This window comes from Anser brachyrhynchus, assembly GCF_964034855.1.
Source record: "Anser brachyrhynchus genome assembly, chromosome: 15".
NCBI lineage: Eukaryota > Metazoa > Chordata > Aves > Anseriformes > Anatidae > Anser > Anser brachyrhynchus.
Genome location: NC_137733.1, coordinates 14,165,947 through 14,186,455, shown reverse-complemented (window position 1 = coordinate 14,186,455; position 20,509 = coordinate 14,165,947). Strand labels below are relative to the sequence as shown.

At 60.9% G+C, this 20,509-nt stretch overlaps 1 protein-coding gene across 6 annotated transcripts in view; it reads left to right on the top strand.

Moving 5' to 3' along the window:
• The first annotated feature begins 1,607 nt into the window (after positions 1-1,607).
• TNRC18 (trinucleotide repeat containing 18) overlaps positions 1,608-20,509 on the top strand; it is a 51,954-nt gene continuing 33,052 nt past the window's right edge. For 5 of the 6 annotated variants that reach the window (XM_080557405.1, XM_080557403.1, XM_080557406.1 and 2 more), the window contains exons 1-4: positions 1,608-1,877; positions 2,973-3,408; positions 17,770-17,895; positions 18,318-20,132. In XM_080557405.1, coding sequence (XP_080413531.1) covers positions 3,207-3,408; positions 17,770-17,895; positions 18,318-20,132 — 2,143 coding nt within the window. In that variant the 5' untranslated portion in view covers positions 1,608-1,877; positions 2,973-3,206. Of the gene's footprint in view, positions 1,878-2,275; positions 2,380-2,972; positions 3,409-17,769; positions 17,896-18,317; positions 20,133-20,509 lie in introns of those variants that run through there. The other variant, XM_080557402.1, reaches the window with a different exon arrangement.

Here is a 20,509-nt window from a genome sequence, read left to right as displayed (position 1 = left end):
CCAACCCCCCGGCCCGGGGACAGCGGCGGGGAGGTCCGGGCGCGAAGGCATTAAACATTTATAAAATATGCTTTTAAAGCCACATAAAAGCGATTAAGCCATTAATATCTCCCCCCCCCCTCTTTTTTTTTTTTATTTTAAATATTTTATTTTATTTTCGGGCTGCTGCGGGAGAAAGGCAAAGAAAAATAAAAAATAAAGCAGCGGGGTTTGAGCCCTCGCCTCTGACGCAGCCGGGTTGGGCTCTCGGATATAAATAAAACACCATTTTTTTTCCCCCTGTAAATACAGATTTTTTTTTTTTATTATTATTTTATATTTTTTTGGCCTTAAATACGGCGCCTGGCGGAACGCGAGGAACGCGGCGCCGCTTTAAAAAAAAACGGAAAAAGGGGAAAAAAAAGAAAAAAAAAAAGGGAAAAGAAAAAAAGTGCGGGGGGGTCCCGACCTCCCCCCCCCCCCCCCCCACGCGATTTTTGGGGCAATTTCCCCCGGTTTTCGGCCGCTGCCCGCCGGGGGCAGCCTGGAAACGCCCGGCGGCGGCTGCGGGCGGCTCGAAACTCCTGCGGGGGGGGGGGAGGCGAGGGGGGGGGGCTTGATTATTTTTCTATTTTTTTTTAATTTAGATCGGGATGAAATTAGATTTTCCCCTCCCCCCCCCTCCTTTATAAAAGCCCCGCTTTTGGGGTTTTAATTAAAAAAACAAGTCAGGAATTTGGGGCGCCCCCCCCCGGCGCTGTACAGGGCGATGGTGAGCGGGGGGGGGGCATTAAAAAGGGAAAGCGGAGCTGCATTTTTTTGGTGGGGGGGGGGCGGCTTTTTCCTGCCTTCTTCCCGCGGCCGGGAAAAAAAATACGAGTTTTGGTTAAATCCGGGGGGGGGCGCTATGTGTGTGCCCCCCCCGGCGGGCAGCACGGCGGTGTCGCTTTGCAGCCTATTTTTACATTTTTAAAATTTTTTTTTCCCAATTTTTGGCGGCGGGGCCAGCGAGGGGGAAGCGGGCACCCCCCCCCTTCGAAAAAAAAAATTCTTGCCCCCCCCCCCCCCAAATCCAACCCCCTCAAAGGCGGCTTTGTCCGCGGCGGGGCCGTGGGAGAGGGCCCGGCGGCATTTCTCTCCCCCCCCCCCCGCCCTCCTCGGGGGGCAAAGAGCGGGGAAAAGGCTCAAAAACAACGGCGAGACCCTGGGGGGGGGGGGGGGGGGGAGGGGGGGGTCACCCCCTTGTGTGTCCCCCCCCCCCCCCCCCCCCCCCGGCACCGTCCCGGGGCGGGGCGGGGCGCGGGGGGCCTGGAAACGGCCCGCGCGTGATTCTCACCGGGAGTGGGGGGGGGGGGGGGGGCCTTGAAACCGCCGCGCGGGCCCGCGTGGCGGCGCGCCCCCGCCGCCTGTTTACCCCCGCCGCTGAGTGGCGGGGCGGCGGGCCAATGGGCGGCGCGGAGAGGCGGCGCGGCCCCGCCCCCCCGCGGGCGGTGGGCGTGGCGCGGGAGAACAATGCGCGCTCGGCCGGCGCGCCGGCGCGCTTTTCCCCTTGCCCTCCCCCTTCCCCTCCCCCGCCTGTTTTTTTTTTTCCCTTTTTTTTTTTTTTTTTTTTTTTTTTTAAGCCGGGGGGCGGAGGAGGGGGGGGGGGGCGCCCGATGAAGCTCGGCGGGGCCCCGGCGCTCTATGGAGCGGCCGCCGCGCCGCTGCCGCCGCGCTGCCCCTGAGCGGAGCCGCCGAGCTGCTGCTGCTGGTGCCGGCAGCGGGCGGGCGGGCGGGGGGGCGAACCGGCTGCTGCCCCCCCCCCCCCCCCCGACCCCCCCCCCCCCAGCCCCGCACCGGGCCTCCAGCCCCGCACCGCCGCCGCCATGCCCCGGGACCAGGCGGCCTGACCGCGCCAGGTAGGAGCCGGCAGCTCCCCGGCCCCAAAAGCACCGTCCCCCCCCTCCTTATTCCCCCCCCCTCCCGTCCTCCTTTATTTTAAATTTTATTTAAGTTTGGTCGCCCCCGCTTTTTAATTTTTGCCCCCGGTTCGCAGCCGAAAGCTGGGATCTGGGCGCGGGGGGGGGGCCGGAGCGCGGCGCGGGGCTTCCTCTTTATTTATTTCCAAACTTCGCCATTCGTTTTTTATTTATTTTTTTTTGAGGAATTTTTTTTAAAAATTAATTATTCCCCTCCTTCCGCCTCTTCCCGCTCCGGAGGCGCTCCCGGTGCCCTCTCCGCCGAGCTGCGGCCGCCGGGGGCTTTTTTTTTTTTTTTTTTTAACCTTTTTTCTGCTTTTTCCCCCCCCCCCTTTTTTTTTCTTTTTTTTTTTTTTTTTTTTCCGCCCCGTTGGAAAATACCACGCGTCTCGTTTTCCCCAGCGGGAGCGGCGCTGGGCAGAGCGGCAGCACAGCCGACCAGGTAGTTGGACGCCTCGGAAATGGGGAAAAAAGAGGCGAAAAAAGCCAAAAGGGGAACGGCACCGGGCAGCCCTTCCCCGGCCGCCCCTCGCTCGGCTCCCGCGGCCGGGGCTCCCTCGGTGGGAGCGGAGCAGGAAGAAACCCGGCTTCTTTAGGTTGTTTTTCGTGCGTTTTTTTTTTGCATTTTTGCTATTTTGCATTTTTTTTCGGCTCTTTTTGCCGCCCGCTGGCTGCGGGGAGCCGCGGTGCTGGAGCCGAGTTTTGGGGCGCTTTTGGGGATTGGGGAGTGGTTTTTTTTTTTGGGGGGGGGGGATCCTCATTGCCCCCCGAGCCATTAGTTAATATTTTTCCCCCTCCCTTATTTTTCCCCCTCCGAGCCATTAATTCATTCTTCCCCTCCCTTATCCCCCCCCCCCCGCCTAAAATTCCCCGACTTTAAGGCTTTTTTTTAAATTCTCCCCTCGGCGGGGAAGCCGCGGCTGGGTCCGGGGGTGCCCCCCCTCCACCCCCAGGGGGTGTGTGCTCTGTGGGGACCCCCCCACACCCACACCCCGTGTGCCCCCCCCCATTTTTTTTTCCTCCATCTCTCCGCAGGCACCACCGACACCGCCGCACCGGGGCTGGCCCCGCGCCCCCCACCATGGGACTCCCGGACGAATTTTTTTCCGAAAACCCGCTGATTTTTATTATTTTTTGAGGGGGGGGGAAGAAGAAGAAGAAGAAGAGGAGGAAGAAGAAGAAGGCAAAAAAAAAAAAAAAAGGGGGGGGGGGCGGGTGGGGGGGGGAAGGCGGTGGCGATCCGGGCGACTGGTGGAAGGAGGCGAGCGGATGATGGATGGCCGAGATTTCGGGCCCCCCCGCTCGGTGCACGGCCCCCCCCCGCTGCTCTCCGGGCTGGCCATGGAGAGCCACCGCCTGGCCGCCGCCGGCCGCCTGCCCCCCGCCGCCGGCCCCATGGCCGCGGGGCTCCCCGCGGGGCTCCAGCCCGGCAAGTTCCTCGCCTCGGGCATCAGCATCCACTCCCACCCCGGTAAGGCTCCGCGGAACCCCCCCCCGTCCCCCTCACCCCATCCCCTGCCTTCCTTCGCCCACCCTGCAGCCGGCCCCGCAGCCCCTCGGTTGTGGGGTTTGGGTTTTTTTTCCCCAAAGTTTTGCCGCCTGCTTTGGGTTTTATTTTTATTTTTTTTTCCCCCAAATTTGCGGTATGTTTTTTTTTCTTTTTTTATTTCCCCAAAGATTTCCTGCCTGGTTCGGATTTTAGTTTTTTTTTTTTTCCCTATGCTTTGGGTTTTAGGGCTTTTTCTCCCCCTAGGATTTGCTGCGCGGTACGGGCTTTGGGTTTTTATCGCAAAGGTTTGCTGCATGCTTCAGGCTTTTTTTCCCCCAAGGATTTGCTGCACGGTGTGGGCTTCGGGCTTTTTCCCAAAAAAACCTGCACACTTTGGGTTTTAGTTTTATTTTTCTCCCAAGGATTTGCTGCGTGGTTTGGGTTTGGGCTTCTTCTCCCAAGGATTTGCTGCGTGGTTTGGGTTTGGGCTTTTTCTCCCAAGGATTTTTTTCCTAAGGATTTGCTGTGCAGTATGGGTTTGGATCCTTTTTCCAAGGGTTTGCTGCGTGCTTTGGATTTTAGGTTTCTTTTTTTTATTTCCCGAGGAATTGCTGCGCGGTACGGGTTTTGCGTTCCTTTTTCCCAAGGATTTTGTTGCGTGATTTGGGTTTTAGTTTTATTTTTCCCAAGGATTTACTGTGCGGTATGGGTTTGGATCCCTTTTCCAAGGGTTTGCTGCATGGTTTGGGTTTTGGGTTCTTTTTTCAAAGGATTTACTGTGCCGTATGGGCTTCGGGATTTTTTTCCGAGGGTTTGTTGCGTGGTTTGGGTTTTCGGTCCTTTTTATCTAAGGATTTGCTGCGTGGTTTGGGTTTCGCTTTCTTTTTTCCAAAGGTTTGCTGTGCCGTTTGGGTTTTGGGATTTTTTTTCCCAAGGGTTTGTTGCATGGTTTGGATTTTTTTTTTGTTTTTCCCGGGGGTTCGCTCTGCTTCGCCTGGTATGGATTGGGGGGCAGAAAAAAAAAAATACCCCGCCAAAAAAAAAAAAAAGGCAAAATAATAATAAGGGAATAGGGGGAGAAATTGCTCCTGGTTGCTCGCGCGCAGCCATCGCAGAATTTTCGTGCTCGGCGGAAAATCCCCGCCGCTCGGCACGGCCGCAGCCCGCCTCGGTCCTCCAGGAGAGGGGGAATAACTGGAGCTTGGGGAAGGCTGGGAGGAAGGCACCTTGTCCTGGGTTTGGGAAGGGGCTCGGCTGCCTCGTGGTGGGACAAAAAGCCACCCTGGGATGGGAAAAAGAGGCAAAACTGGAAGGTTTTTGGGATTTCACTGGTGCGATTCCATGCCGGAGCGAGCGCGTTCGCCTGAGCCGCTGTAGTTCGTGCCAGCTCCGCGGCGGCTCTGCTGGGAGTGGGTGGCTTCTGTGTTTTCTTTCCCTTGGTAATTATTGTTTTTTAAACTTGCAGACAAAATTTCTATGCTTAGGCCATTCCTTCCCCATTTTATTTTATTTTTTTTTTCTCGGCGCGTTCCGACCTCGGGCAACCAACCACCCTCTGCGTCGTCCCTTTTGAAAAAAAAAACAAAGCTCAGTTGTTTTTACGAAATACGCACTTTTTTTTTTCCTCGCTCAGCTTTTTATTTATTTGGTCCCGCGGCTGGTTTTTTGGAGGGGTTTTCTTTTCATTCCCTTTCCGAGCGGCCGGCAGGGCCGGGGAGGAGAGCGGCGTTTGGCCGGCCGCGGGCTCTTGGGGCCGTGGCCCCATTCCCTCGCCGGCAGGACGCGGGAGATTTCTGCCTGGTTAATTTTCCTCTCTGGCTGATTTTTTTTTTCCTTTTTTCTTTTTTTTTTTTTTCTCCCTCCTTTCTTTCCCCTGGGTGTGGAGAGGTGACTCGGAGTTTACTTTAGGCGTTGGGAGGGTGACAGGTTTTGCAATAATAAACCTGCTTTTCTCCCAGCCGCCCGGAATGAATGACTTTGAAATTTGCAAACCTGATTGCCAACATCTGCAGAGAAGGAAGCAGCCCGAATCGAGAGAAAAGATTTATTAGTTTTAGACTAGGTGGCAGTGCCAATTTCCCAGGTGCGAAGAGAAGAGGTGTAAAACCAAAGAGCTATGAAGCCAAGCACATGGGCAAACACCTTTTCCTTCTTCCCTTTTGTCTTTATTTTTTTTTTTACACCCTTTTTTTTTTTGTCCTCCATTTTTTTCCTTTTTCCTCCCCCACCCCCTGCTTAAAGCAGAACGCAATCTCTGCAGAAAAAAAATTCATCTGGACAATCTCAAGCCAAGCCCTAGTGCGCCTTTTTTTTTTTTTTAAAGTTTTAATTGGGTGGCTCTTTTTCTCTCTGCGTGTTTTTTTTTTTTTTTTCTTCTCCTCCAAAGTTTCCTTTTCAGGCGCTTCCCCGCAGCCTCGCCGCCCCGGCAGGGAGGCAGGAGGCGAGTCCCAGCCTCACCCGCACCCGCCTTGGGACCGGCCCCGCGGGCGATGCTCCCTGGTCCGCTCACCCCGCGGCCCCTCGCCGGGGGAACGCGTCTGGTGATCCCCAATATTTTTTTTAATTCATTGCTGTATTTTTTAAAAATTTTTAAAAATTTCTTTCCCTGGCTCTAAAGCCTTTCAGAAATCCCCCTCCCTCTGCAGCATGCGCTCCCTGGGGTGACTGCTTTAATATTGAGTTCGACTCGGGCTCGGCGATTTGTGATCGGGGTAAATTGTTTGAAAAAGACGTGCGTGGTCGGTCCCCAGTGAAACTCCCGTTGTACCGCGACAGTTGGTAGGCAGGGAATTTTTTTATTATTTTTCTTTATGGCTTTAACAATATCGTTTGAAACGATGATTGCTTCCTGCTATGGAGAGGCCTTTTGTAGGGTTGTTTGCAGCGTTGACGGCGGTGTGTGTTTTTTTTATTTTTTTTATTATCGCCTTTTTTTTTTTGGCGGCGTTTTTTCGGAGGGGTGGAAAGCAGCGGCTTTGTGCAAGGGGTTAAGAAAAGTGGGCAGGAGGCGAAGCCTTTAAATAGAGCCAGCTCAAACCAAGCTCTGCATACCGCCGGGCTGAAGAAAAAGAGGCTGTTGAATCCGTCCCAGCGTCCTCCCAAAATAAATACGCCCCGGTAAAAATAGCACGATTGGCCATATTTGAGGATCCAGCTATCGCCGGCACCGACGTCTTTATTTTCCTCAGTGCAGGCCGGGCTCTGCCCCGGAGCCGAAGGCACGGCCGAGCCTCCTGGCCCCTTTTCTCTGGGGATTTTCTGCGGGTCCTCTCGCCCTCGAGGCCACGTTTTGGAGGCCGGGAGCCCGTTGTTGGGAGCACCCCGGGGCCGCCCCGGGTTTGGGGGCGTGCGGTGGTGGAGCCGGGCAGCTCCGGGGATCCTTCCCCGGGGAGGAAGGTGGCGGCTGGCGGTGGCATTTCAGCCCCGACCGCGGCCGGGAGGACGGAGGCTGCGTGGGAAGGGAGGCCGCGCTCGATGGAGGCAGGCGGCGGAGTCCATTAAGGCAGGAGCTCGCTCTTTGGAGCCCCCGGGGTGGGAAATAGGAGGGGTTTCTGCCTCGGTTCCTTCCCCACGCCACCTTCCTTGGGTACAAGTGAAGCGAGCGTCCTGGTCTCGGCCTGATCCGGCAGCGGCGTGTTGTTCTTGGCAGCTTTGGGGTTTGGGGGAGGTGGAGGCTCGCGAGGGGCTGCGGCCGTGCCGGCAGTCAGGCACTGAGAGTTTAATAATAACAATAAAAATCTGTTTTTCGACACGTACTGAGGTATCCTTTCTTGGGTGGGTGCCTGGGGTGTGTGCGGGGGCCACCCCCCAGCCTGCCTTTGGCTCACGCGGCCTCTTCCCCTAAATTGTGCTTCAGAAACACTTCCCGGAGCCCAGAAAAAGGGACGAGCGGAGCCGAATTTGCCTTAAATCCAGCTCGAGAGCAGCCCCTAAAAGCAAAGCAGCCGGGCAGAGGGGAGCGATCAGTGTTAGCTTGTTTCCCTGCCTCCCCGTCAGCGTGTGCACTGAAACGCGGGGATTATCGGGGGCCAGAAACCACCCCCCTGCTCCTCGGCTTTAGCTCAGGGAGAAGTTTTCCAGCACAGCAGCGTAGGGGGGGGAAATATCCAGCGCCCAGGGTCACTTTGCTGCGCCAGCAAAATCCCCCTGCAGGCACCCTGCTCGCAGCGGCGCGGGGCTTCTGCTGAGACCGCCCGTTTCTGCAGGATCTCGGGGCGTGCTGCAGCACGGACCTCTTCTTTTTTGTGTTTTTTCTTTCTTTTTTTTTTTTTTTTGGGAGCGGGGGGATGCTGCGAGGGAAATAGCGCCGTGTGTAATGGCCCTTGAAATGGCCGTGCCCCCCTCCCTGCCCGCCCAGGGGGTGGTGCGTGGGGGGCTCGGGGGGGTTGGCACGGCCCTGTAATGCTGCCAGGCGTGAGGATGGGATGGGGAGGTGTCTGTGTCCCCCCCCCCGTCACAGAGGGCCCTCGTGAAATGGGATGCTCGCCCGTACGTCGTCCATCAGGGCAATGAGAGTGGGTGTGTGGGGCTGGGGGTGTCGAGCTGTCCCCTTACACCCCCTGTCCGTGGGGACAGAGGAGATGCTCAGCCATTAAACGATGCCCCTGCTGCTCCCTGGGCTTTCTTGCATGGGGCGGGGGGGGGAATTCAGTGTTTTTGGGGGTGTCCCACAACGTGCCACGAGGGCAGGGGTGGCTTTGTGCTGTGGGGAGCGTGTCCTGGTGGCTGGGTGGGCTGTGGGGTGGCACCTCTGTCCCTAGACAAGTTCCCATCCCCAGTGCCCCAAGCAGGGACGTGCTTGGTGCTGGTGGGCTGCGGTGGGGGAGAAGAGAGAGGAGGGTGCGCAGGGCTTTCCGACCCCTTCCCAGAACAGCGGCGCCGGTAAAGACGTGCTCCATCCGCAGGGCTCGCTGCATCCCCCAGCACCGTTGCTCCTTGGCAGGGCTGCCCCAAAGCCCCTGGCCCCGACTGGTGATGTGCTGGAGAAAACCTGACCCGGAGAGGATGCTGGTGCTGGAAATCCTATCCTGGGGCACGGGGGGAAGGTGCCCGGTGCTGCCTGCGCTGGGAGCAGCTCCGGCGCTTTCCCAGCAGCTGTTGGAGAAGTGGGAATTGCCGGGAATTGATCTCGCTGCAGGCAGGGTTAGCAGAGCAGGGCTTTCGTAAGGGCAATTTCACATCTCCTTCCTCGGATAACCCAGGCTGAAGCTGAAATTAGTGTCTAATTATATAGTAAATAACCCCAACCCTGCCGTTTCGCCATCTTTTGGCGAGTAGGGAACCGAGCGCCGTTACAGGGCATTAACCTGGTGGGAGCCTGGCAGGTGAGCGCGGTGCGGCAGGGTCCTGGCGGATCGAGCACGGGTCAGCGAGCGGCAGCAGGGCCCCATGCACCCCAAAACCCCTCGGGTTGAAGCTCGGGGTGGGCACTGGTGCAGGGACATGGGGCCAGCCCGGTGGGTGTGAACGCGGAGCTCGGTGTCGCGATCCGGCATCACCCTCTGATGGTGCCGGAGACAAGAGCCCGCTTTGTTCTGCCCAAACCGATGGCACAGCAGGCACTAAACCGACCCAAAAACATGGGTGGAGTGAGGTGGGGGGGCTGGGTTTGTGTCTGGGTGCTTTCACCCTCGTAAAAGGGCTCGCCACAAGCAGTGGGATGGTGCAGCTGGGTGCCTGCGGGCCCGGGCAGCCCGCGGTCTGTCTCCGCTTTTTGCTCGCTCCACTTGTCTCTTTCTTCCCCCCAGCCTTTAGAAGCTGAGGGGATGGCTGCCGGCCTCCTCCCCTCCGTGTGCTGTATCTGACGGCGCTGGGAAGCGAAAGGTTTAGAGCTGGGTGTCTGCTGCCTGCAGCGGGGGCGATGGGCAGAGAGGAGGAGAGGCAAGGGAGGGCTCGGCAGTGCCGGCTTGGTGCAGCAGAGGCTGGCGGTGGTTTAAATCCGTGAAGACTTGAAATATCAGCAAAAGATGGAAGTGACCTTGGGAATAAACGGCGTTGCCAGCACAGCAGTGGCCAAAGAGCCATTTTGTGGGAGCTGGATGCAGGCAGGCTGAGCGTGGCGGGGTGGGAGCTGCGAGGAGCGACGCGGTATGGTCGGGAGAGATAACGTGCTTTTGTGGGGGAATAACGGGGGGAGATTTGAAGGCTCCCCGGCCCTTCTCTTGAGATCTGTATCCCCGGCAACTTCTGAAAAGGTGGCTCTTGCTCCTGCCACCATCCATCTTCCCCTGCCACGTTACCGAGAGCAGAGATCCGCTCTTGTGTTTCGCGGTTAGATATATTGCCTGCGCCTTCCTTTCTGCCCCCGCTCCGTTCCAGCGCGCCATTCATTTTCAGCACAGTTCCCTGTGGCTTGAATACGCTCTTAATACATTCGGTTTAATTGCTTTTAATAAAATAATTTAAAGGGCTGCCGTGCTTGGGAGGAAGGGGTTCGTAGGGATTCAGCTCTCGCCCGTGCTGCTTGCGGTCCGCAGGCAGCGGCGTTGGCCATGTGCGAGTGGAGCAGCACCCGCGTTACCCCACGGCTCCCGTGGCCTCCTGCCCCTTCTGCGCCCCGATTCCCGGGGCGAGGAGGATGATTTTTTGCAGGGAAGGCTCCGGCCAGGCTCCTTCCTGGGGCTCCCAGCCATGGCGAACCCCCCGAGCACCTTTCCCCCCTTCGTTGCGCTCGGCCGGGCGCGCACATCGCGCTCCGCTCCCTTTGTGCGCCGCGCGCCGGGGTTTCCCTTTGCAATCCCAGCGCTACAGCGGGGCTGTCTGCGTAATGAGATTAGTGACACAAAGCGGCAATTCTTCTGCTGCTTTTCATGTATGTTCAGGGCTTGTGTGGGATCGGAAATTCCTACTTTCATCAGATGAGCCCTCTCTGTAACTATTCTGCGGACGGACCTTCCTTCCCTCGGCTCCAGCGATGACATTCGTGTTGGCACAAGCATTTCAGACTTTCCCCTCCCGCCTCCCTCTGCCTCCGCGTCTTCCCAGCCTGAGCCATTGTGAATTTTATCTCATTGTGAATTTTATCTTCCCTTCCCCGAATCTCGCCGTCAGCCCAAGCCGCTTCCATCTTGCGGAGGACTGGAGAGCTCGGTGCCCTTCCGTGGCCAGGCTACGAGCTGTTGTAGGGGGAAGGCAAAAGGTGCTCTCGGATTGTGCAAATGCTCCTTGGTTCCCCTATAAGTGTGCGTGTGCACGTACAGGAGACACACGCAGGGCTTCGCTTGATGGAGGTCTCGGCAGGGGCTGGCTGTCCCTGCCTCGTGTCAGCCCCGTGTCATCGGGGCCAGGTTGGAAATTTGTCAAGAGTCCAAAGGCCGTGCTTAATTTTGAATGCGGATTTGCATAATTCATCAGGAATTAAATCACACCGCCATAATATTTGCCTCTGCGTTTATCTCCGTGCATCGGCGCGGTGCTCGGGTGCAGGTCCCCCCGGTGCCGCGCGGCTCTGCGCCTTTCTGCTGCAGGAGCGGCGGCGCGGGCGATGCTCGGGAGGGCGCAGGGCATGTGGGGAGGGCAGGAGCTGAAAAAGGGCTGAACAAGGGAGAGAGGGCAGAGGCTGGGCTTTTGAGCCTGGTTTCCTAAGGAAAAGAGGCTTACAGGATCGTGGTGTGTCCGCGGGTGGTGTTCTTCCACCCCAGATGCCCGCAGCCTGCTGCTGAATTTCTCCTGGGGTGGTTTTGGGGTGCTGTGGGGTCTGGGTTAGGGCAGTGTGTTGGCACTGACGGGTGCCTCGGGCTTCACCACGCGCTTGCCCTGTCCCAGCCACACCGCATCCAAGTCATGAAGCTGGAGTGGATCGGACCTCGTTAGCTCGTCACTGCTAAACGAGAAGCTGGCGAGGCGCAGGATGCGAGCGGTCGGTGCCGGAGCCCCGGAGCTCCCCTGGCCGTCTCCAGCCCGCACCGTGAGATCCTCCGGGAAGCCGCGGCCGTGGCACGGAGCTGGGAACGCCGAGTCTGGCAGCGTTGGACCAACGCTGGCTCTCCTCGGCGGCCGTTTGGGGAGATGGAAAGCCGAGGGGAGGAGAGGGCAGGTGGCATTTACCTTCCCGGCTTCTGGCGGGCGCCCCGGCGCGCGGCCGCGGGGCTGGCTCCTGCCCATCACGCAGCGGTGTTTAATTTCTCAATGGGAGGGCAGGGAGATAATGCTGCACGGTCCCATTTAACCTGCTGGTGACCTGGTCTTAAGTCATTGTGGCTGAAAATAGACTGCGTTCCCTCCAGGGCATGGCTAATGGCTCTGGGAAAGCTGGGATCTCTCTTTGAAGGCTGACTTAATTGCTGCTGGCAGGCACTCGGTGCAGGTGATGCGGGGACCGGCACCCGTGCCATCCCACAATAACCTGCCCCCACCGAGCGCCTGTAGCTCTCCCGGCTCTGGCAGCGGGTAACGAGCTCCTTTCTAACGAGCGAGGGCACGGGACGCCTGGGCGTAGCTGGGTTAATTGCGCGGGCAGGGCTCGGCGAGCCGCGGGAGCGGGGGCCCGCTCGTTTGCTGCTTCTGCGCCCGTTCTCAGTAATTAAAAAAAATGAAGAACGACGAAATAAAAGGAATTGGGTTACGTTTCTGTGCTTAGGAAGGATGGCGAGCACACGAAACTAATGCGTACGTGTCCTTGTCGGGAGCAGAGCCAGCCCTAGGACCCCCGGGGGACAGCTCGGTCCCCAAGGCTTCTTGGGCAGGTCACTGTACGCCCTGCTAGAGCGGGCTTCCAGCAGCCAGGCCCTTCCTTCCTGGGGATTTTGGTGAGCAATCTGGGAGGTGAATGAGTATTTTTTAATTTCCACACAGCCTCTTGCAGGACATGGAGCCAGAGAGCACGCCGAGCGCTCCTTGCAGCGTGAGGACTGTGCAGATGGGAGGGTTTGGTGGGCGCCCGCGGGGTGCCGGGTTTAATTACACCTCCGTCACAGGGGAGGTGTCGGATGTGGCTGGGGGCACGGGGGAGATGCTGCAGCACTCGGTGCTGGCCCCGGAGGGCTGACACTGTTTGGCTGTTCTCACGCTTTGGGGTTGATGTGGGGCGCGTGGGAGCAGCTCGGCTGTCCTCAGACCGGCCGCGGCGGTGCCAGGCACGCGTCCTGCGGTGATGCTGCGATCGCCCGACCCGGCAAGCGGAGAGAGACAGCCTCAAATGGAGCTGCGTGGGAGCCTGCTGGTGTCTCCAGACAGAGCTGTCCTTGTAAAACAATTTGCCAGGAAATAACCCCGCCGGCAGCGCGGCTCGCTCTCCCTGCCCTCTCCATCCCCTGTGGGTTGAGAACGCAGTGGGAGCTCGGAGAGCTGCTGGGGAACACGGGCTGAACGGGGATGTGCCCACGGTCCCGGCGGGGTGGTTTCCATCCTGGCACGAGGAAAAGCCACCGTCCTTCTGCTAGCGGGATGCGTGTCCCCAGCTGGGGACGGTCCTCTGGGGCGTCCCATCCCTGAAGCTCTGACACCTCGCATTGCGTTCGCTTGTCGCAGGGCGCAAAGCCAGGCAGGGGCTGAGTCTGCGGGAAGCCGGAGCGCACGAGCGCAGGTCCCTCGAGTGCTCGTGGCCGCTTCTTCCCCTTTTCCTCTTCCTCCTCCTCCTCCTCCCTGGGGCCCCGTGAGCGCTCCCGGGTGAGCAGGAGGTGAGCTCTGGAGCTCGGCCGGCAGCAGGGAACCCCGCGTCCTGCCCCGCTGTGTACTTTGGCCGCGGGAGGCCGGGCAGGGCGGTGATTCAGGGCGAGGGCAGGACGGCTGGAGGAGCGTGGCACGGCCGCCCGCCCGGGGTTGCGCGGGCTGCCCGGGGAGCGCGTGGCGTTCCCGTGCTGACGCAGCCGCCAGCAATAGTAAATATTGAGCAAGAGCCGCGTAAAAATAAAACAGCCTGGACGCGGAGTCCCACGTGGAATGAAATCAAATTAAAAGACAATAGAGGTCTGCGCCGGGCCGGTGGCGAGCTTGGCTCTTAGGGCAGTGGTTTTTGCAGGGTGGTCGTGGTCGGGCCGGCGAAGGCTCTGACTTGCAGCCCCCCTCCGGAGGACCCCGTGTGTCCGCGGGGACCACCACAGCTCTCCTGCAGAGATGAAAAGGAGTTAAATAGATCGGGCTGTTCTGGATGAGACCGAAGCCCTTCAGGGGACACGACTCGAGGCTGTAAATTCAGCCCTTGGAGCAGCTGCCAGCCCCGTGGCACGGGGTGTTGTTGGGGCAGGGGCAGGTTTTGGGGCAGAGCAGCTGCAGGGGGCTGCAGGGCCGGGGAGCGGCCGCTGCTGCGGTCCGGGTGCATCTGATCCGCGGGCTTTGGTTTCAGCCCGCCGTGTTCGGGGGCTCGTATCGCTGTCGTCTCGTGTATGGCACCGAGTCAAGGCGGCTCCGGTGCCTCGGGTGTCACTAGAGCCACCCTGGCAGGCAGGGGAGGAGGTGGCAAAGATTTACGCCGTCAGCACTCCTGGCTCGCAGCTGTTGGCGAGCCGTAGGCGCGTGCACGAGGAGTAGCCGCCGCCGTGCTGCACGCCCCTGGGGCGTGGGGCAGAGGCGGGGAGCCGTGCGCCATGGGTGGGGGGGTTCCCAAAAGGGTCTCCCCCAGGAAGCTGGCAGGAGGGGACGGGGGTGTATGGGTGACGGCGAGCATCGACAGCCTCCGTCTGCGTCGTGGGGGCAGGCTGGCGGCTGGATCCTTGCTGTTCCCCTCCCTCCCTGCTGGGGAAGGGGGACCGCTGAGGGTGTAAGCGGTTATCCAGCTGCTCGTGCCGCGGGCCGCTGTCCCAGTTGGCTGCTGTGATGTGCTGCGGGCCGGACTGGGGGAGAGGTGACCGTGTTCCCGGTCAAGGGCTGCAGCTCCCAGCGGCCAGGAGAGATCCCAGCTGCGAGGGGCTGCGGTCTCCCTCGGGTGTCCAGCACTGAAAGCACACGGTGAAAATAAACCCGTGCCGCTGCGCTTCCCTTCCCTGATCCCATCCACTCTGGGTTCAGGCTGGGGGGGGCCGTGGGGTGAGCGCTTTTCGGCTGGGGCCCCTTGGTGTCCGCAGCCCCTTGCATCACCCCAGCCCGCTCCCGCTGCCACGTCTGTGCCTCGCGGGCTGGGGAGGAGAGGCGAGGTGCTGGCGGTTGGCAATATTTCATAAGTGGCAGAAACCCGTAACGGGCAGACGGGTGCAGGGGTGGGGGGTGGGGGTTACTTCACCTCTTCCAGAGTCTTCCGGTGCCGGGGCTGCGGTTTTTCGGGCAAAAAGGGCTTGGGCACGGGGCCCGGCTTTGGGGCGCTCTGCGGCCGGCTCCGCACGTGGCCGCTTGGCCATGCAGGACATCGGGGCTGTCACACAGCTGCGTCGTGCTGCCCTGTTCCCTTTGAGGTGACAGAAAGGACCGGAGAGCCGTCCCCAGGCGTGAGCAGAGGCTTTGCAGGTGCTGCTTCTCCCTGGCGCATCGGTGACGCAGATGCTGCCGGGCGGTTGGGAAGGTGGGGAGCGAATTCCCCATGGAGGTGCTGTCTCTGCGTTGTTCCCGCTTGCTGCCCGTGGCCCTTGGCAGGTGCCCGAGCGAGATGCCACCTCCGTGCTGGGCTGGCAGCGAGGGGACGCGGTGGAGGTGCCGGCCGGGCTGGGGTGGAGCAGCTTTCCCAGCGCCGGCACGCACACGTGCCGCACCAGGCATGTCGTCTGGCTCGTCTGCCGGAGCCCTGTCCGGGGGAAATGTGTGCTCTCAGCTCCAGCATACCCCCTCCTGCCCTGCTCTTTCACAACCCCGACTTGGCCGACTCGTCTGGCTGGGGCAGAATTTCAGGCCTGGGGACTGCCATGAGCGGAGGGGCTGAGACGAGGGAGATCCTGCAGGCTAAAAGCTCGGGGCGATGGCTCCTGGATGCTCTCTCCTCCCGGGGAGCTTCGGGCAAACCCCGGGCGGGCTGAGCACGTGGGGCCCGTCCGCTTCCCCCAGCGCGACCTCCAGCCTCCAGACGTTTGGCGTGCGGTTTGTGCGGTCGCTGCTATCTCCTCTCCCCATCGGTCGCATCCCCTCCCGGCGGTGACTCACCCGGCCGTACCTCTTCCCCGTGCCGCCTCGGAGAGCCGAGCGGCGCTGCAGTTGTGTCAGCCCAGCTGAAAACATCTGCGCCCGCCGAGCTCCTCTCATAACAGCCCTCCATTGATGGCTCCTGTGTGAAGCAGCTATGTTTTTACGGGAGATGGAGGCAGGGGAAGATGATGGGATGTGCCCGTTTTGGGGTCGGGAAGGAGGGCACGGGCGTGCGCCCCCGCTCCGTGCCCACCCACCGCCACAGGGGAGCTGAGCAGGGGTGTGGGTGCAGGGGCATCAGGAGCTGCAAGGAGGCTTTTTCCACCTCCCCTGGCTTTTTTCCTCATTTGGCTGAGGTTTTCCAGGAGCGAGAGGGCAGTCTCTGTGCTGGTGGATGTGTGGTTTTGGTGTGGCGGGGACAGGGGGCACGAGCAGCGGGCTGCAGGAGCGTGTCTCAGCCTGCCTGGCCTCGTCGGCACGTCCCTGGGCAGAAAGGATCCTGCGCTGGTTCAGCAACCGCCCTGGCCCCAGGCAGAGGGAGACGGTTGCGGTTTCCCCCTCTCCCCTCCCTTTCCCCTGGCAGCGGGCCGTGGTTGGGGTGAGCTGTGCGTTGCTCACTGCGGTAGAGTTTCTCCCCTTGGCATCGCTTTCTGGCGCGGAGATCCAAGGAGGAAGCAGCTTGCCTGCGGCCACCTCCTGCGAGCGCAGCTCCTCGGCGCCTGGAGGAACCGTATCGCCTCCAGGACCTGCCCGGGGCAGCAGGGCAGCAGGTTTTGGGCTGTGCGAGAGTTTTGGGGCAGCCTGGGAGCAGGAGGACTTCATGAAGGGGTGCCTTGGGGTTGCGTTTCCATCGGGTTCATCCCCCGAAAGGATCTGGCCCCGTTTTCTCCTCCCTGCCCCGGCTCTGGCTGCTGGTGAGGAATGGGACGAGGCTGTGGTTTGGGTGATGAAGCAAATCCTCGCACATGCCCGTGCCCTGTTTTCCCCACCTGCAGAGCTTTGGGATGGGCAGTGAGCCCTCGTGCTGGGATTAGCCTTCTCCCAGCAGCAGCGCTGCTGCCTGGGCTCGCAGGGGGTGCTGGAAGGGGTGCCCAGCGCGCGGGGCTTTGGGGCTCGGCTGCTGCAAACCTGCCCCGTGCTGCACCAGGTGGGTCCTGGGCACGGGAGGTGACAGAGCTGGGATGCTCCCCAGCTGTCTCCAGACCTAAGAAGTGGAGCTGGAAATGCTCCTGTGCGAGGGTCTTGGGGTTAAAGAGGCGAGGAGTGAATGAGTGTGCGCTCACGGTGCCTTTACAGCATCCTGCACGAGATGAGTTGGCAAGTTTCGGCTCCTGGGAGTGCGCTCTGCGTTGAGCCTCGTGGGCCCAGCAGCCAGGAGGGGTTGGTGTGAGGGTGATAACACTGGAACAGGGTGAGCAGCAGGAATTGGAGCCTCCTGGAGCCCGGTGGGCTGTAGGTTCAGACGGGCACTGTGCGGAGCGCTGCGTCGGTGAGGCAAGCGTGCCGGGTTGCAGAGGTGCATGGAAGAGGTCGAGGCTGCCTAAATAATGTGAAATATTGGGCAGCTCTCAAGGTGGTGCTTCACGTGCAGCTTCAGTAGGTTGAACCCCATCTCCTCGTGGGTTTTGGCGTGGTTTTGTTTTGATCCAGTTGGATGGGGGACTATTGACAAAACTCATCGCTGCCTGCTTGCTTTCAGTGGGATTGTTGCATTCGGTTGGGGTTTGTTGCTAATGGGGTCTGCGATGAAGGGTGGAAGCTTGCAGAGGGCTTCACCGGCTCCTTCAGGCTCTCCTGATGGCTTTTACCCAGTCTTTAAATGGTGGCACAACCTGGGAACCTGCTTCAGCACGTTCATGGGGCAGGGCGCGGTGCTGGGGTGTGCAGTATCGGACGGGTGCCGTTTGGTGGCAGTGTTGCAGAAGAATTGCTGCCTGTAGCCAAGAGCTGCTTTAATTACCGCTATTACTGTGATTGCCTTCACCAACACAGCGCTGCAGCTGGTTATTCGCATGCGGACGTTGCTGGGGGGGCCCGCTTGCAGCGGAGTCAGGCTGTGCCCAGGAAGCAGCACCCTGGATTCGCAGCGCACCGGCTGCCGGCTTGGGGTCCCTCAGAGGCGCTGCCGGGCGAGGGGCGAGCTGGGGGACCCCGAGGCGGGTGGCCAAAAAGGAGGGGACACGAGCAGTGCCCCCCATTACAGGCTGTGCCCTGCCTGCTGTGCCACGTGCCTCCTTGCAGCCCCCGCTGCTGGCGCGCGAGGGACCGCCAGCCCCAACAGTCTGCGCTCCTGCGGGGCTCGTTCCAACGCGGCGGGGCTGAAACATGTTTCCCTCTTCTGTTCCCGTCTTCCTGCAGGCTTCTCCCATCTGCCTAACGGGCTCTACCCGTCGTACATTCCCCTGAGCCACCTCGAGCCCCCCAGCGCCGGCAGTCCTCTGCTGGCCCAGCTGGGTCAGCACAGCCTCTTCGAGTCGCAGAAAGGTGAGCGGGGGTCCCTCCTGTCCTTCCTCTTGTCCGCCCCACAGCACTCGACATCTTTGGGATAGGGGACATCAAGGGGAGAGCTGCACCCCCTGGGGTTATCGCCAAGGGATATTTCTTGGGTTTTAGCAGTACTGAGGTCTTGAACATGGCTGTGCTGCGGGGAACGTGGCCGGGTTGTGCCTTGCAGCTCCTGCATGCTGCTGCAGCAGAAGGCTCGGCGTGCAGCGGACGGGGTTGTCCCGCGTCCCGCCTGGGTCATGCAGAGGTTCCTACCCCATCTCCTCTGCCCTGGTCCTTCCTGGTCTCTTTGACTCACTGCTGAGACATCCTCAAAACCCGATCCTTCCCAGCTGGCCACCGCTCCCCTGTCTCTTCTAATCTTGTCTGCCCTGGTAATCTTGTCTGCCTTTGCTCCGCAGATGGCTTCTACCTGTCCAGCCACGCGGGCCAGTCGGCTTTGCACCCGCAGCCGCCCCTCTCGAGGACGGCGGGCAGCCACACGCCGAGCACCCTGCTCCGGGAGAAGGACCTCGGGCAGCTGCACAAGAGCTCGAAAGAAAGCCTGAAGGACCCCGGCGGGAAGGAGCGGGGATGCCGGAGCGATCTCTCCCTGCCCTTCGCCAAGAAGGAGGGCAAGCCGAAGGAGGAGCCGCGGCCCCGCAGCGTGGTAGACCTCACGCAGGACACCAAGCCCGACAGCGACCGCAAGGTGAGCGTGGTGGAGAAGGCGGTGAAGGTGGGCGAGCGCCTCTCGCCCTTCCTGGCCGAGCACTTGCCAAACCGGGGCGGCGGCGGTGGCGGCGGGGAACCCAAGTCCAAGAACCCGCTGCAGAGCTCGTCCCTCAGCAACTGCAACGGCGGCGGGGACCCCATGCTGAAGGTCCTGGGCGCCGAGCAGGACCGCTGCGCCAAGGACCCCGCTCGGCACGACGAGAACATGAGGCCTTCCGCGCACGCCCACGCCGAGCGGCTGAAGCGGGGCGAGCCCCTGCTGCCCTCGGTGGGCGCTTTGCACGTCTCCTGCAGCTGCCCGTCCCCGCACCCCTCGCAGCCGGGGAAGATGACGCCCGCCACGACATTCCCCCCGCAGCCCGTCCATTCCAGCATGTACACCATCTTCCCGCCGGCCAAGGAGCTGGGGAGGGAGCACAAAGTCATCGCCCCCACCTTCGTGCCTTCGGTCGAGGCCTACGACGAGAGGAGCGGGCCCATCCAGATCGCCTCGCAGGCCCGCGACAACAAGGCGAAGGACAAGGACCTCGGCAAGGTGGGGGTGCTGCAGTCGCCCACGGAGCGGTGCCTCACGGACGCCTCCCGCACGCTCTTGTCCCAGGACTTCTCTTGCCACAGCGATGCCAAAAGGATGGAGGCGCTGAGGGAGAAGGGCTCGGTAATCAGGGCCAACTCCATGGCGCTGAAGAGGCAGGTCGCTTCGGAGCCTTTCCTCAACCGGCCGGGGCTGGGCTCTCCGGAGAGCAGGGAGTTCCTGGCCTCCAAGGACTTGCTGAAGCCGAGTCCGGAGGCAGAGCATCGGCCCTGCGAGCGGGACCGCTTCCAGCGCTCCGGCTCCAAGGAGGCGGCGAAGGTCTATGGCACTTTGGACTCCTCTCGGCAGCACCTGGACCACGGCCAGCTGAAGCCGCCCGAGCAGAAGTGGAAGCCCTTTGAGATGGGCAACTTTGCCACCACGCAGATGGCCGTGCTGGCTGCCCAGCACAACCACGTCACCCGGGCCGAGGAGGAGGCCAAGAAGGTCTACCTGGACCCCAGCGGCTTGCCGCGCTCCTCGGTGGTGGGCTCGCGGGGCGCTGCCGACGTCTTGCACCCCACGTCCCACGGTGAAGGCTCGGCCATGCAGAGCCTCATCAAGTACAGCGGCAGCTTTGCCAAGGAGACCGCGTCCCGGCAGAGCTGCGGCAAGAAAAGCCCCTTCGGCGGCTTGGGCAACATGAAGTTGGACTCCTCGCAGCTGGGCACCTCCAAAGTGCAGCAGCTGCTGGCGCAGCAGCCGGCGAAGCAGCTGAAGAGGGATCCCGAGAGACCCGAGAGTGCCAAATCCTTCGGCCGTGAGAGCATCAGCTCCCAGGGCGAGGTGGAGGTGAGGCACTTGCCCGTCGGCATCGCCGTGGCTGTGGCCCGGCAGAAGGACAACAGCAGCAGCAGCAGCAGCAGCAGCAAGCTGGCGCCCAGCCTGGCGGACCGGGATCGCTCGCTGTCCCTCAGCAGCATCAAAGGTGGGTTCCCCAGACCCGTCCTGGGGCTCTTTGCGCGGATCTGTTCGGTGGGTGGAGCAGCCCAACGCGGGCTGCGTGGTGTGAGCTGAGTTGGGCATCGTCACCTCCCTTTGCTTCCTGTTCCCAGCCAAGTTTTTGTTGTAAACCACGGCAAAGTGGGGCTCCTCCTGCTGGTCCTGTCCCCGTCCTTGGGCTGCAGTTGTGGCTGCACCGTCCCTGCTCCAGTGGCACTGGTACGAGTTTGCCCCATGCAGTTTGGCTCCTCCATGGACCATCAGCTACAGCGGCGCTGAACCGAAGCCCAGAGCTTCACGAGGCTGCGGCGAAGCCAAGCTGGGCCCTGTCAGAGGCTGCTGGCTGGGCCTGGGACCTCAGCC